Below are 17,499 nucleotides of genomic sequence, written 5' to 3' on the forward strand. Positions count from 1 at the left end.
TTTTTCTTGATTGACCCCGAAAGAATGGAAGTGAAATGTGAAAACATGCCCCATAGGTGGGTTACATTGTAACATGTGAGGGGCACAATGTAACATGACCAAATGACAGCTTCAAATGTTATCTGATATAATCAAAAAAATAGACATACTAAAATATTTTGTCAACAAAATACAATTTTTTACTTTTTAAAATAAAATAATGGCATTTTTTTAATCATTCAAAATATACTCATTTTTGAGTTTGACAATAAACACATTGCTAAATACAGCATAGTTAAAAACATAATAATAATGAATAATTTCTAAACATTGACTCTCAGTCATTATTCACCGTTTTCTCATGGTTTCTCAAAATAATTCATGAAAGTATAGAATATAATGACATATTTCTAATAGGGGCTCATTGTAACGCAGTGTTACAACCTGCCCCACCTGCATAACTGGGATTTAAACCGTGGCTTGTGTCTTCTGCTGGTTAGATCAACATTAAAGAACAATCTCAACTGATAAATAACATATAAGATTACAATAATATCGGATTTGTCTTATTTTAAATAAACACAAAAAACAGAGATGAAAACTAAACTTAAGTAAGAAATGTACTTTTGCTTTGGTTAAATAAATGTTCAGTAATATCTTCCCGAGATTTTTTTAATTTTGGCGCTATTTTTTTCTCTAAATAATGTTGATATGGCAACTAGTAAATACACTAAGTTTCGTCATTCTGGCATGTGTGGAAAGGGTTAAAACATGCGTGTTACAACTAACCCCGCGTCATGTTGTGCCCTGCGCTCCCCTACACTAACTTTAAATAACACAAAAAATACTGCCGCAGTCGTTTTCAGTTTTCTAAAAATAGCAACACTTCAACAATGCGCCTGAACACACATCGTTTTCAGACCAGCACGCCCATGGGCAAACAGATCGGCGCGAATGCATTTGCTATTTAAACAACGTGGTGCTGGACATGAAAATGATAACTGCGTTGGGCTGAAACTAGCAAAAAACAATTGCGTCACGCATAGGGTGGCCATACGTCCGAATTTTGGCTGGACAGTCCGGATTTTAAGCTCCCTGTCCGGCGCAGCCTCAAGCCGGTCACTCATTTGTCCTCCTTTTCGGAGTTGCACTGAATCGGCCTATAAAACCCCGCTCTAGAATCTTTATTGGGACGCAGGAGCATAGCATCTAATGCCTTAAGATCTCTGGTCAAACAGATGATTGGCTGAAAGTATTTATTGGTGTCAAATAAATATCTGATATATCATTGGTTAAAAACGTAAACAAGCATCCACGATGTGCTGGCATCATCTCATAATGTTAAATAGGATGTCGGACGCTCAGAACTCATTTAATCCTGAATGGACAAAAGAGCACAAATTTATAACAAAAAGCACACTGTGTCGCTGTGAAGTGGACGATAGTAGTCAAGGGAAAGCCGCCATTGACCGACATGCCAGCACGGAAAAACATAAAAGTAACCGACGAGCCGCAAGTAGGCTAGTCTACGTCTTCCCTTAGGTCATTTTTCCGAGAAGCAACATCACCTCAGGATGACAAAATCTCCACTGCAGAGCTCTGTAAAGTCTATCATAATCATGCAGTCAAGCATCACCAGTCATACAGAAATACATAACCAAATAATCTGGCACAGTGCCAGAAAACATTACATTTCTGGACTTCTGGACTAAATAACAGAAATGCATAAATAATAAATGCGAAAAATAAATACACATTTCAGATAACAAACAGCTGCTGCAGAGGGTATGTGTATTTATTTATTTTTCGTATCCATTATTTGATTATTTATGTATTTCTGTTATTCCCAGAAGTCCAGAAATGTTATGTTTTATGTGCACTTTGCATGTTCATCTCAGTGGTCAGTTTTTGAAACCGGCTTCACAATGTCTTGAATAAATACAAAAACTGTGAACAAACACTTTTTTGCCTCTTCTGTTATAGGTCAACATCAAGATATCGTAGATCAAATTGTCTGGCAATGAATAGAGTAGGCTATTGCAGAATCACTGTATCATGATACCATCGATATGATGGACAAAATTGTATTGTACTAATTGTGAGTACACCAGAGTCCTATGCAATTATTCTTGCCTCACTAAATTCCGCAAAGTGTCCTCCTTTTTGGCGTTATGGAAATGGCCACCCTAGTCGCGCATGGTGGCGCATTGCGCCGGGTGTATAATAGGGACCTTAATGTGACTTTCAAGTTAAAATCTGTTAGTTTTAATAAAAACCAAACCCTGGGAATAAAAGTGTCTGTAGTTGAAGAAACACCCATATATTGTTTTTTCCAGTGATTTGCGTATTACATTGCTTTATTACAGGCTTTATATTTTTCTGGGAAGCAGAGCTTTGTTGGCCTGCTGTGTTGTCTCATCGGTCTGTAGAGATGCATTTGACAGCAAAACATTAGGTCAGCTATGTAGCTCATTAGGGTCATGTGAGTGCTCTCATATTTTGGGTTTCAACGTCATCTTGGGTCTGTGAGTCAGTCGTCTTCAGTCCTCTTGAAAAATACAGATGCACACAAACCACAGGTGACACGCGCTCACATGAACCCTACATCTGTGGCAAAGAGATTTTCCGAAATGTCAGAACGACATGATGTTTTTGCATTTGCAGGCTGTTTTACATGTGCTCTTCAATAGTTTGGGTGACATGCTGGGTGTCTTGTTTTACATTCGCTCCATAGAGCTGGCACTGTGACAGGCAGATGGCATGCCACAGGCGAGGTCAGAAATGCTAGCCGTCCGATGTGACGCAACCCTCCCAAGGCTTTCACATTTTAAAAGGAGAAACAACTTTGTTTTGGATTGGATCCGTCCTACTATATTTCTCTCACAACATGAATCTTTTCTTCTAGCTGTGTTTTAAAGGAATAGTTCATTCAAAACCTGTATGACTTTCTTTCTTCTGTGAAACACAAATGGAAAAAAATTGGATAATGTATTCTCTCAAAGCTATCGTATGACTTTGGAAGACTTGGAATATGGTGCACCACTGTTATGAATCTTTAATGGTGCTTTTTTTTTTTTTTTGAGCTTTACAGTCCCAGTCCTCATTGTTTGTCATTATATTGAAAATATTAGCTTTCAAAAATGTATCTTGTGTTCCACAGATAAAACAAAAGCTAGGTTTTGGTGGTAAAGAGATAATTTTAATGGAAATATTACTTACTTCTGCTTTACTCTTTTTTTAAATATTAAATCTGTAGCTTGCAGGGTTTCTTTATTTTGTTGGTAGCTTCAGTACTTCGAGCTAAAGGGATGAAAAAGTAATTACTTAGCAGTGAGAACTCAATCTAGTTCAAATCAGGGCTATAAGTAGAACGTACATGCTGTGTAGTGCAGGGGTTTGTCTCAGCAACTTTACTAAACACAGAGGATAAGGATTATAATAATCGATTTCAAACAACCTTGTAAAATGAGCTTGTACTTTTTGTGGACTTAATTTTAATTAGCTCAATTGGCTTGTACTTCTTTGGCAAGAATTAAAATTTGTATTAGTAATTTATTTCATACTGCCTTAACCATTTTCAAACTATACATTGTAAATCTGTCATTACATTAAAACAATAGCATGTTTGCCACTGCATGAGGTTGAATGTCTTCTATATTTATTTTCTATATGTTTTATATTATTGCTGCATGGGTGCAAATTGCGTGATAGGAAAAATAAGTATTTATTTAAAATATAAAATATGTATATAAAAGGGGATACATTATATTGTTATCAATTGGTTTTTTTAAATAATTGAAATACTGTTGATTTTTCCATGAATATAGCTATTGCTGCTGATATGGTGTCAAAAAAGTGCGAAAAATTGCATAATGTTATTAATAATTTATTTCATACTGCTTTACAGATTTACAAAGAAGTATGAATATGGTTATTGCATTAAAAAACATAGTTTTGCCACTGCAGGAGGTTGTGGTGCAAAGCTATGAATGTCTTTTAAATGCTGTTAATTTGAAGGATTATTGTTTATATGTTTTATACACTTTACAAAAAGGTTGTATTAGTTAACATGAAGTAACCATGAACAACACCTCGATTCAGCATTAGTTAATCTTTGTTAACGTTAGTTAATGAAAATACAGCTGTTCATGGTTTGTTCATGTTAGTTCACAGTGCACTAATGTTAACACGATTTTAATAAAGTATTAGTAAATGTTGAAATTAACATTAAAAAAATTAATTATTTAGTTCATGTTAACTAATGTAGTTAACTAATGAACCTTATGGTAAAGTGTTACCGTTTTATAATTATTTTTGTATTATATATTTACTATATATGTTTATATTATTGCATTACTGAGTGCACAGTGCATGAGGATGAATAAATATGTATTTATTTGATTAATTATAATATAAAGGCAACTAGAGGGGCTTTTTATCAGTTGGGATAGGGCTATTGAAATCTAGTGTAGAATAATAGGTAATTAGCCTAGTGGAACCTATACATTAAATTTTATTTTTGCAAAAATATTTTTTTCACCTGTGTTTATTCCACACAGAACAAAATGCCAGAAAGACGGCGATTTAAAGAAAATTAATGGCCAAGTTATGCATGTTTAGTCTAACTTGAGTTAGCTTGTTGCTTAGCACTTTTGTATGTAATTTAATTATTAATTAACAGAGCTACATACCTACTGCTGTCCAGAAGAGACGGCTGAAAATAAATATCGCCGTAGGTGCTATCAGCAAACTTTAGATGAAGGGAAGAAGATCCTTCTTCAACCTACTTTTACTGATTTGTTCTGCAGTTCTTTCTAGTTCAGTCTCTGTTCGACTCTCTCCTCTTTTCTTAACATGATACAAAACAACATTGCAACTGCTTAGATTATAGTCTGAATCTAAAGTCATTTCGAGCGCAAAAAACGACAGAGGACACCTATTAAGAGTATTTACTCTGTATATCAGTGTGGTCATGTTGAGACTACCTGAATTACATGGTGAACTGAACTTCTAAATGCAATAATTGAGGCTTTTTGGACTATAAATACTGTTATTAATCTTGCAGTTTGATTCCCAGCCAGTAAAACGTTGTGGCCTGTTTTCTATTGGCTCTATTTGAATGTAGGCTTTTATGCTGAATAGAGCTGGAATGAGGCTAAGCTCTATTTTACTGTAAACGAGACTCTCTCCGCATGCCTAGCCTTCTATTTTACTCATTCGAGTCACGGTCTTATGTTGAGATCGCTGTTGCTGTTTGGAAGTAATTTGAAAAGATAATGATCACAAAGTAAGCTAGAAATAAATAAAAAAAGCATAAAGATTAGCATTTTCGGATGTAAATGTAAAGGAATGGCAGCCTAAAATGGACTGCCCCTTATAAGGCATTCATAGTGAAAGCAGCTCTTCTGCTGGTTTCAAACTGTCAGTGTCTGCATTGGCAAAGATGAATTCTCCCCGGACCAGCTCTTTGCAGTGGCTGTAATTAAATAACCTCTGATGTTAATTAGCATCCTTTAATTACCTGCATTGGCCTTTCATCATTCTTTGAGCATTGCCAGGGCACTTTCTCTCTGTTCTGCCTGCATACTCAGCATTCATAGTTCTACAATATGACCACATTCCCTTAGTATTTGAATTTGATGTAGTGGAAGATAGATATTTGCTGCCTATGCAGCTTGATGGAGAGTTTTTGCAAGAAGGATTAAATGTCCTCAAGACCTTGAAGGGATCGCTAAGATAATGAATGGAAGTTACAGAAGTAATGGAATCATAATTTTTGTGGTAATTGTTTCCAATCTGCAACTGCCTGTCTTCCATTGCAAAGTACTATGGTGGGTAACACTTTATTTTACAGTGTTACATATGCTACATGTACTTACTTACCATAGTAAAACAGTAAATTATGCATAATACATGCAACTAACCCTAAACCAAACCCTAATCCTACCCTAACCCTATAGTAAATACATGTACTAAATATTACTCAGTACTTAAATATATAATTACTGTAACAATGACACTTTAAAATAAAGTGTAACCCTATGGTGTTATCGTACATAGTATTAAATTATACCATATTCACATACCACGGTACAGTATATACATACATAGTACTCCCAGGTACTCTAGTATATGATATTGTCATGTTACATGTCCAAGAAATATGGATTTACCGTGGTACATGGTCAAAATCCATGGTGTTACCTTAGTATCATCTTTTTTTAAAAACATGCCATTTTTTTCATATTAGTTATTATTTATTCACTCATTGTACAGCACTTTGGTCAACTTCGCTTGGTTGTATAAATTAATATTGATTAGTGTGTGTAATATATTTTATTATATTAGAATGTATTGTTTTATGGCATTGTTAATGTTTATACATTAATAATAATAATAATAATAATAATAATTATTATTATTATCATTATTAAACATGCAAAATATTATTAATTCTATTCTTGTTGTTATAATTGATACTAATATTATTACTGTTGTTATTAAATAATAATAATAATTTAAATATGTATATAAAAACAAATATTTAAATATGTATAAATAATAATAATAATAATAATACTTATTATTAGTAAATATTATTATTATTGAATTATTAAAATAATTGAATTATAAGTAATACTAATTATTTTAATTATTAGTATTTAACAACAACAGCAATACTATTACTAATGTGACTAATAATAAAATGATTAAAATATTAAAACATAAACTATTGAAAATGTATAATAATAATATTGCTTTTGTTGTTTATTAAATAAATTATTGTTGTTATTATAGTTTATGACATTATCTACATTATTTGTTTTTACTAACTCAGCATGAGTGAAAATTAGTTAATGTTAAAGACTTTGACAGCTCAGGTGATGGCCACCCTTACCCAGAAGCCTTTGTGCTTACACTAACTCTGCTAACGCTGTTCTTTTCATTTGAACTTCTAGAGAAACCATTGAAAGATGGAGACGACACAGCTGACATGTCCCTCTCAAACTCTCTTTTTGCACACTGGGGTCATGACCTCGGCCCAGAGAGCCGCAAGGTGGCCCTGAAGAAGTTCCAGTACTACGGTTACAACGGCTACCTCAGCGACAGGCTCTCTCTAGACAGAGCCATCCCAGACCTCAGGCCAGACGGGTGAATGAATCACTCACTGCTCACTGTCTTTTCCTCTCTGCCTCTTCTTAGCATATATGCACACAGCCTTTGTTCTTTTACAAACATTGATTTTCCTGTATCATTGTGGACAAAAGAAATCACTTTTGAAGAAGTTAAGATATGGAAATTAAAGAATAAATTCTTTGTAAAAAATTTATAATAAATTAGATAGATTCCTGGTCACAGACTGGTCAATAAAACCCAATTGGAAGTTAAACAATAGAATCATTTATAATTTTATTTTAGATATTTTATATCAGTGTTGTCAGAGATAACGGACTGATAATCCAAGAACAAATATGCAATCAAACCAGTCTTGTTGTACTTTCTTTTTAAAATGCATCAACATCTCCTTTTAAACTCTTCAAACTGAAATTAAATTTTGTTCACAAATGTTACCAGTGCGATTAATGTCAGAACCAAGGAAAAGTGAGAGATTTAATCTCAGAAAGACTTATCTTCCAGGTGTGTGATTGTCTGTTTTTTTCCTTCCTGCAGGTGCAGAAACATTTCATACCCCTCCAGTCCACCACAAGTCAGCATCATCTTCATCTTTGTGAACGAGGCTCTGTCGGTCATCCTGCGGTCCGTTCATTCGGCGATCCATCGGACGCCCTCCCACTTGCTCAAGGAGATAATCCTCGTCGATGACAACAGCAACAATGGTGAGGGCCTGTTGCTGCCCCAGCACTGCTTTCTTTGATTTGCTGGAGGCATACAGGGACTCCTTCAGTGGGGATTGATTCTTATATGACAGATTACGATGAATAATGCATATGAATGTTGATTCATGTGGAAAGAATATCTGAGGTCTGTAACATGATAAGACTAGGGGATTATGGGCAGCAGATGTACATGTATCCAGTATGCAGTATGCACACATAAATGTTTTATGCTTTGGAGTCAGAAGCGAGACATTTCTCTCGCAAACCTTCTGGTCTAGAAGCAACCAGTTTAATCAAGCAAAATCTTTATTTAAAGTCCCCATGAAATGAAAATAGTTTTTTGGCTTTTAGTATGAATATGTTCGGCTTACTGTTTTCTATAAGCTAGTGTGCTCCAAAATTCACATTTAGAAGATATAAGCATTCAAAACTTACAGTCTGTAGGGATCAATGATTTTGATGACATCACTCTGCACTTCAGCTTCTCATCAGATTTTCGGTCCAATCAAATGCTCTCTAGAATCTGAAGCATCCCGGGGATTGGGAATGATTAAAGGGTTAGTTCACCCAAAAATGAAAATTCTGTCATTAATTACTTACCCTCATGTCGTTCGACACCCGTAAGACCTCCGTTCATCTTCGGAACAGAAATGAAGATATTTTAGTTGAAATCTGATGGCTCTGAAAGGCCTCCATTGGCACAATGGCACGGTTCACTTTCAAGACCCTTAAAAGGTACTAAAGACGTTGTTATAAAGTCCATCTCACTACAGTGGTTCTAAAATAACTTTATGAATCGGCGATAATAGTTTTTGTGCGCAAAAAAACCCTAAATAACGACTTACATAGTGATGACGATTTCAAAACAAGGCATCATGAAGCTTTGAAGCGTTATGAATCAGCGAGTCGATTCAGCAGTTTGAATAGCCAAATTTCAGCAGTTTGGCGGTTTGACACGCAATCCGAGTCATGAATCGGCTCACTGATTCATAACGCTTCGAAGCTTCATGATGCCTTGTTTTGAAATCGTCATCACTATGCAAGTCGTTATTTAGGGTTTTTTTGCGCACAAAAACTATTATCGCCGATTCATAAAGTTATTTTAGAACCACTGTAGTGAGATGGACTTTGTAACGACGTCTTTAGTACCTTTTAAGGGTCTTGAAAGTGAACCGTGCTATTGTGCCAATGGAGGCCTTTCAGAGCCATCAGATTTCAACTAAAATATCTTCATTTCTGTTCCGAAGATGAACGGAGGTCTTACGGGTGTCGAACGACATGAGGGTAAGTAATTAATGACAGAATTTTCATTTTTGGGTGAACTAACCCTTTAAGACAGTGTAAATATGCTGTCTATTGGGGCAAATTAAGTCTGGTTTCACTTTAGTGTCACACGAACCGCTGCAGCGAACACAGCTTTCTGCTCCGGTCCAGAGACACGATAGAACAGAGCGGATCATATGTGTGAGTCGGCACAGTCCAGAAAATGTATCGTATCCATTTGAATTCCGCACAGAATGCTATATTTTAAAGCGATATGGAGGAGATTAGGAGGAGAAACCGTTAGAGAAGGCAACTTTAAAAAAGGAGAGGAGCTGTCCGATATGTCCCACCCTGTCTTCCTGTTTCAGTGTAAATGTGGAGGCTGCACGTTTCAAGACACTTTAGTGGGCCTTTAAAGAGAAATCTACTGGGTTTACACTGTACGATTTTGGCCACGATTTGGCCATCTGAAACAGATTTTGTGAATCCGAAAATATTCCTCTGATCCTAGGCCAAAATCTGAAGTCTTTGATCACCAGTTTGATATGTTTGTCAACAGTTTTGTGATCAAATTTTACCTCCAACAAAATTCTAGCAGTGTCAGAAGTTTTGAGGCACAGTCCTGCAGTCAACCGTCAAATCAAAAACCAATTAGGAGCACAGAACCTGTTGACGCAATTAGTGCGATAACGCTAGAGATTGTTTTTGTTTGCCAGACAAAAAGCCTTCACCAAACGTGTCACGTATTATGTAAAACTCCGGACGACTCTTCTTCTCAATTTTAATGCGTCTTGACTGCTGTACAGTCTGACATTGATGACAACTGAGATCCTACAGTGTGACATGGCTTACAGCAGGGATCATGTTCGTACAGTCTGACAAGCAACAGGACTATTATAAATCGTACAATGTGCACCCGGCTTAAGGCTGTGTACCAACATACATATAGTCTGTGTCCTAAATAGTGTGAAATGTGCCAAAATCATTGTATCCAAAAGGTGCCAAGATGGTATACTTTTCCTTGTAGTTTTTTTAAGTGTGTATGCATTAATACATTTTTACATTTGAGCAAATACATCATATACTTTATTTCAATCCATGCATTACTTGGCAATAAAGATAAAATAAATAAAAATATATATATATATTCTGCCATTAGTACAAGGACAATATAAAAACACATACAGTAAAAATGGGTCTGGATACATAAAAATTCATAGCTTCTCTTCTGGAAAAATAATGTATTTTTACAGTATGTGTGATTCTCCTTGTTACATATTGTGACATACATGAAGAGTTTCTTCTCTCTATTTTTGATTTTTACTTGCACATTTTCTGTAAAGCTGTTTTGGCAGATAAATTTATTATACAAATAAATTGTATTTTAAGTAAAAATTCTGTTCACATTAATAGTGGTAGAAAATATATGCTAATTAATAATGCATGATAATTGTCAGTAATAATTAATATTTTAGAGATAATATTTTTTATATTGTATAATCATATAAAATATACACAATACAGTGACCTAAAAGTAAAATAATATATATATATATATATATTAAAGATATTAATGATAATTATAATTTAATAATATAAATATTTTACAGACAATAGTTTATTATTATTATATAGATACACTGTCAATGTAATACAAGTAAAAATATTAAATAAAATATATATTTAAAAAAAATGTTAATACAAAATTATTAGTACATAATGATGCAGAATTATATAATAAACTGTCAAAGTAAATAACTGTCTTAGTAAAAGTAAAAACAATTAAATATTTTAAATATTTCAAAAATTAAAACAAATCAAGCTCATTATTTAACACACAGTATAAATGGTCTGTATACTTTGAAGTGTGTGTGTGTGTGTGTGTGTGTGTGTGTGTGTGTGTGTGTGTGTGTATGTGTGTATGTGTATGTGTATATTTAGCTGCCTTTATATTTTAGTAAATATACATTTAAGTGGGGATCAACGAATTTATTCCCTGGCATCAAACCCCCTGCTGTAGGCTGTTGGCTTAAGAACGATTATTTTCTGAAGATAACGGCTGGTTTGTTGTGTGGTAAAGTACACGACTGAGGTGGGTTCATCTCAGGCCCATCAGAAAGTAAAGCTTTTTATTTGCTCCCAGTCACCTCTAGAGTATTTGGTTTTTCCAGAATAATGACTTCACAGTGGTTATGCTACAGTGACCTTTTACTCTGCGTGTGTGGGATATAGCGAGGGGGCAGGGCGGTTAACGTGAGGTGCAGAGGTTTGGACATTTCATTCTCCCGCAGATTGGCAGTGGCCCCATGTCGCACCATCTGGTTGCCATGGTGAGACAGGATGATGGCTTTCTCTCTAATAAAAACAAACAGCGCAGGAGACAGATGGGAGGGAAGTAATCACCGGCAGACAGCGGTAGAGACTCCAAATATCACAGACCCCTAGCAAATATTAGTGTCTGATGTTTGCAGAGCTTCAGTTCATGTTCGTAATTCCCTGAGAGGTCGAGGGGGGAGTCTATATAAACGAATTTTGATTAGAATGTAATAAAAGTCCGGTACACATGTCACTAGGGTCTCCCCGCTTCATTTCTGGCGAGTACTGAATTTTCTTACAGGCCACAAGGATGATTTAGTATGAGGTATGAGTTTTTATATTGCAGGTTTTTCAACTGATCCCTCTCTCCCTTCCATTGACTCAAAGCTGAACTTTCGGAAAACCTGCAGAGGTTTGTGGAGGAGACCAACCAGCAGCGCCCCGACTTCATTAAAGTGGTTCGGCATGAGAAACAGGAGGGCTTGATTCGCTCTCGGGTCAGTGGCTGGAGAGTTGCGACCGCCCCCATCGTGGCCCTGTTTGATGCTCACGTGGAGTTCGGCCTCGGATGGTGAGTGAAACTTGAATCATTTTCTGCCAGTACTGAACATGAAAATGCTAAAAAGTGTTTTTTTATTTTTTACTTTTGCTGTCTAACATTTTGATGTCTTCAAAATATGATTGCGATTTTATATTTTATAAAAGTCATAAACAATTTTCATGTTAAATTATATTTTTGTATTATATTAATTTGGTTTATTTTAATATTGACTTTTTTATTTTATAAATATAAATTATATATAATATGCAATATGATTGACACAATTTTATCTTGGTTAAAGCAACACTATGTAACTTTCTTGTGCTCAAAATTGACTAAATTTTGAGCGAGTACATCATGAATCCATTCTCCAAACCATGTTTTTGTCTTATCCTGAATCACTACGGTACACATATAATAAGTGTTTATATTCATACTATTTTAGTCCGGTTTGGGTCGCACCACTGCGGAGTAGCACAGGATCTGCGTAGCTCATCATAGACATAAACAGAGAAAAGTAGCTCCAGCTACAATGTTCTTCCACAAGATGCATGCAGTTTTGTTTATTAATCGCTAGAGCGCCAAAAGTTACCTAGTGTTGCTTTAACAGATCAGGCGTAATTGTATCACTACTTATGAAATAAAAGTACTATGGCTAAATTGAAAAATGTCCTTATATTGTACAACATTTTTATCTGGTGATCAAAATTGTTCAGTAAAACTGATTTAGCCCTGATTTAATAAAGAAAAAAAAACATGACCAAAGATGTAAATATTTGAATGATGTTGGCACATATTAATTTTTATTATACCGAATGATGGCAGGTAGATTTGTAGTAGGATGTGGGTTATGAATGAAAATGTAGAAAAGGCTAAACAAAATCGTAATCACTGTGAATTGTTCATAAAACCATTATTATGGAAATAACCGCATTGAATTGAACAAGACAATATATGTAACAATGGCTTTAGGAACAATTTACAATAAACAATTTGCATGTGTTTCATGAAAGAGGTCCAAAGGTTCTGAATAAATCTCATTTTCACGGCCAGTTTTCTGTTAAAGCTTATTTGTACCTGATATGTCTGATATGACTAAACAGTATGAAAGTTTAAAATATTCATAAAGCTTTGCAGTGCCATTCTCTGAACATGCCATTCTCTGTTTGGCATTCAAACTAATAAAAAAAACAATCTAGCCCCTAAATAAATAAATAAAAACTATTCCTGCAAAGAAGCTCATATTGTTTAATTTAAAATCTAGTCGTGCTGGCATTTTCATGCTGAGAATTCAGAGTTTTTGAATAGTCCTTCTGGGTAATGTTGTTTTTGATCATTGTTTATATAGAGTGTTGTAACTTGTGACCCTCATTGCGCTTTTGACCCCCAATTTTTAATTTGCTTAACAAATCACGTTAAGCTGGTGTAACTGTTCAATTGTAGATGGAGACCAACTGTATATGTGGATGGAAATGCTGTTCTTCCTGTGCGATGTGAGATCCCTGTGGGTGTGAGGGCAGGAATATGAGCAGAAGTGCCTGTCTACTGCAATTACTGTGCTAGGCACAGCTGTCAACTTTCATACCTGTTAATTATTCTCAGTGCAATATGTCAAAAAACACCTCTTAAAGGGCTTGGAAAGCGTCCATAGTGTATCTTATGGATGTCAGCTTATTCCTGCTCGAAATTCATGCTGCGTTCCATCAGTTCATGGATGCATCTGTAAGTTTCTCTGGGGTTCGGTGTGGTTTTTACAAAGTGGATAGTACAGCTTTTAGCTTGCCTGAGGCTATTTTCCGAGTTCAAACACAGCACTAATGCATGTCTTCAAAAATTTTGAGATGGTCTTTTAAAGTACCATTATCTCCGACAATGACATTTTAAGTTTTAGATCGATGGGTTCTAAAAAGTCATTGCCTGCCAGAGTGAAAAGTACAATCAGCTTTAATAATCAAGTGTGAAATAACCTTTCACTTGCAGTTTGCTGCATTAAACATTGTATTCTGGGATTTTGAAGCTCCAAGAGACTAATTGGATAGATCCATCCAAAACCTACTGCCCATGAACTTAAAGCATGTTCTATTTCTGTTGATCTAAGGGCTGAACCAATCCTTCACAGAATCAAAGAGGACAGAACCCGGGTCATCTCGCCATCATTCGACAACATCAAATACGACACGTTTGATATAGAAGAGTATCCCCTCTCAGCTCAAGGGTTCGACTGGGAACTTTGGTGTCGCTATCTAAACCCTCCCAAATCCTGGTGGACACAGAAGAATCAAACTGCACCAATCAGGTATTCAAGCAAGATACAATCCGTGTTAGCTCAATGGCTCTACAAAGACAGGTTCTGAAGTATCTATAACAATAATAATCTTATGCAAGTCCTAAAATATGACCTGTTGAATATCAGAGTAATAGTTCCAGGTTTATTTCAATGCAGTCATAACCAGTGACTCAGTGAAGGAGTCATTTGTGAACTCAGTAATGGCTCTGATTCACTGGCTGAGTGAGTCTGATTCAAACTCATAAGTTCAACATTGGCTGTGTCCAAAATTGCATACTCTCTTGAGTTGGTACTTACTGTATTTTGAACAAGTAATTACGTAAGAAAAGTATGTTCTTCTATCTATATAGTATGAATGTATGTAGTATGAATGTAATCTGGACACACTACATTTGCAATGTTGCCCTTATCACGTGATTTACCAGCGTCAGTTACGTTGTTTTGCCGCCATTGATACATCCTATCCAGTGGTCTCATGGGATAGTAAAGTGTCCATCATACGCACACTTCAGAATCCCACTGGAAAAAGTAGGTCATCCGGGTACTTTTTACTCTTTTATACTGTTTTTCGCCTACTAAATAGTAAGGAAGTATGCAATTTTGGATGCAGCCGTTGATTCATGAACCCTTTTGACTGACTCATTTAAAAAGAACCGGTTCTTAGGAATCATTTGACAGCAAATCGGACATTCTGACTGTTTGTTGCTGCTTGCAGGAAACACTGTACGAAATCTAAACGAACTTAGGAAGTAACCATACAGTAACACCATATTGCGAGATGATATCTGACAAAACAGCAAATTTCAGGAGAAAATAAATAGTATATATATTCTAGGCTTAGATTGGGACACATGATGAAATAATACTCAAATAGTATGAATTATTTCTCATGAACAAAATATTAACAGATAAATGGGAAACATGCAAATGTATGGAAAATGTAGAACATGCATAAACGAAATCCAAAAAATATTATATAGAAATAATACAACTTTAAAACAATATCCAAAATAGGAAGAGAGTAGACTTTTAGTCTATTATTAGAAACAGGAATTAAACCAAATTAAATAATAAGGCAGTTTTTTTTTCTTTTACAAAATACACAATTAATTTAGCATAAGAAATTAAAGCCATAGTAAGTGTCAGTATGCGCATTTTTACCTTAATAAAACAAAGAAGACGAAACCACATATGGAAGTTTTCCCGAATGAATAGTAAGTTATTCTCACAAATGTGTACTTTAAATATATATATATATTCCTTGCCCTCTTAAAGGCACAATATGTAATTTTCGCCGCCAGAGGTCGCTAACAAAGGCAAAGCTTGATGATGCCCTGATTTTGCGGGATCATGTGGGATGTTGTTTTCACCTCAAAAGAACCAGACGGGACTCAGGCAGAAATCATAATAATGGATGAGTTAATGTATTAAAGATTTATTAACGTTACTTTAGTATGAAGCAGGGTGGGGCTGAAAGCCGTGGGAGCGGAACGAGGCTGCTGGAGCGATTGCTAATGAGAGACCAGCGCGACACACGGCTCCAGAGAGCTTTTATTATGCCACAGACGACCGCTTCCGGTCATGCGCATGTGGGGTCACGCAGCACTCTTTTATCATATTAGATTTATTTGAGTGTGTTGAAAGTTATGTTAATGCTACTCTGTGTTTGCTTGGCGGCTGCTATGAGACACGAAATTAGGTATGGTAAAACATGGTACTCGCGGTGAATCAAGAAAACTAAATTTAAACAATAAGACTGTGAAGTAGGCCTGCACGATAAATCGTTATAAAATCGCGATCTCGATTCACCCTTTTCACTATACATTTTTTTTAAATGACTGATTTAAAAAAATTAATTAAAAAAATCAATTCTGCCTTAATTTTGAAAGCCTCAGCCAATGACAAAGCACCTTTTAGTCACGTGTTTCACTCGTCGAGTGAGCGCGGTAGTTCGGAAATAAACAAAATGGATATTGATGAAAACCCAGGTCCTAATGACGAGAATCAGCCAACCACTCAGTCTCAAACCGAACTTGTTCCGAAAAAAGGCTCACATTCGGTGGTGAGGAAGTATTTTGGATTCAAGCAAGAAGACGAGGGTTAGTCTGATGTGATTTGCAAGGCATGCTTTGTCCTTGTTGCAGCATCGCAAGGTAAAACCACAAATCTTTACCAGCACCTCAAACGTCACCACAAAGTGCAATATAATGAAGCCGTACAAGGCAAGAGGTCCGAAAGTCGTCCAAAAACGCAGACATCTATTACGGACACCTTAGTAAGTTGGCAGATTTGTGTTTTATTTATGCTTATTTATGTTACAATTTTTAGAGCCTAATTGAATGGCCAACTGAATGTTTGTTTGTTTTTTTCATTGAAGCCTTCATTTACAGGTGTGTGGAGTTGGCTCAAGAAACATTAAACTACTAAAAAAAACAGCAATTTTAAGACAATGTGCTGCTATATATATATACAAAATAAATTATAAATTTTTGATACTGAACTTCAATGGTCAATTGATGCTCCTTTTCTTTAGACACTGAACCCTCAGAATGTTGAATGATGTTTCAATTAGCCTATTTAGAGCCATATTCAGCGCAGTGCATTAAACTTCTATTTTTGGTAACCTACTTGAATGGCCAGATGAATGTTAATTGTACAAAAGGCAAGCAGTTAAAGAGTGTTTCTTCTTTATTCATTGAAGCCTCTATGTTTACAGGCTTGTGGTGATGTGCAATGTTCCAAATGTGCCAAAACAAATATTTTTGGTACTGCCAATTTGTGTTGTCATGGTTCATGTGTGCAATAAACATTACACTTCATGAGAAAAAAATTGTTGCAGAGAATCGTGATATCAATTATAAGCTTTTTTTTTTTTTTTTCATATTTTTCCCAGAATCATGCAGACCTACTGTGAAGTGTTGAGCTATATAATAATGATTAATTTTCTGTCCATGAATGTATCCAAACAGTTGCTCACCTGTCTTCTAAAACACATAATATAGTAAAGCGTCTTTGGTGTTTCCATGGTTTCTACAAAATAAAACCGAAATCGAGGGTAACGCAGGTATGATGTCCTGGTTAAAATAGCTTATTTCTCTAGATTTAAACATTCTTGGAAACATTTGGGATAATGTCAGTACACAAGTCAACAAAATATATAACATTGTTCTAATGGTTTTTGGATATTTTAATCCAAAAATCTTACCTATTGTGCCTTAACGACTTGTATTCCATGTTAAATGGTGACTCAAGAAATTGGATCGGACAATTTTCAA

General features: G+C 35.4%; 1 protein-coding gene across 1 annotated transcript in view; it reads left to right on the top strand.

The window, feature by feature from the left end:
- galnt18a (UDP-N-acetyl-alpha-D-galactosamine:polypeptide N-acetylgalactosaminyltransferase 18a) overlaps positions 1-17,499 on the top strand; it is an 84,746-nt gene that overhangs the window by 40,895 nt on the left and 26,352 nt on the right. The window contains exons 2-5 of the mRNA XM_079809407.1: positions 6,939-7,131; positions 7,651-7,817; positions 11,784-11,967; positions 14,036-14,233. Of these exons, the coding sequence (XP_079665533.1) occupies positions 6,939-7,131; positions 7,651-7,817; positions 11,784-11,967; positions 14,036-14,233 (742 nt within the window). The remainder of the gene's footprint in view (positions 1-6,938; positions 7,132-7,650; positions 7,818-11,783; positions 11,968-14,035; positions 14,234-17,499) is intronic.

Source organism: Gobio gobio, assembly GCF_949357685.1.
Source record: "Gobio gobio genome assembly, chromosome: 25".
Lineage (NCBI taxonomy): Eukaryota > Metazoa > Chordata > Actinopteri > Cypriniformes > Gobionidae > Gobio > Gobio gobio.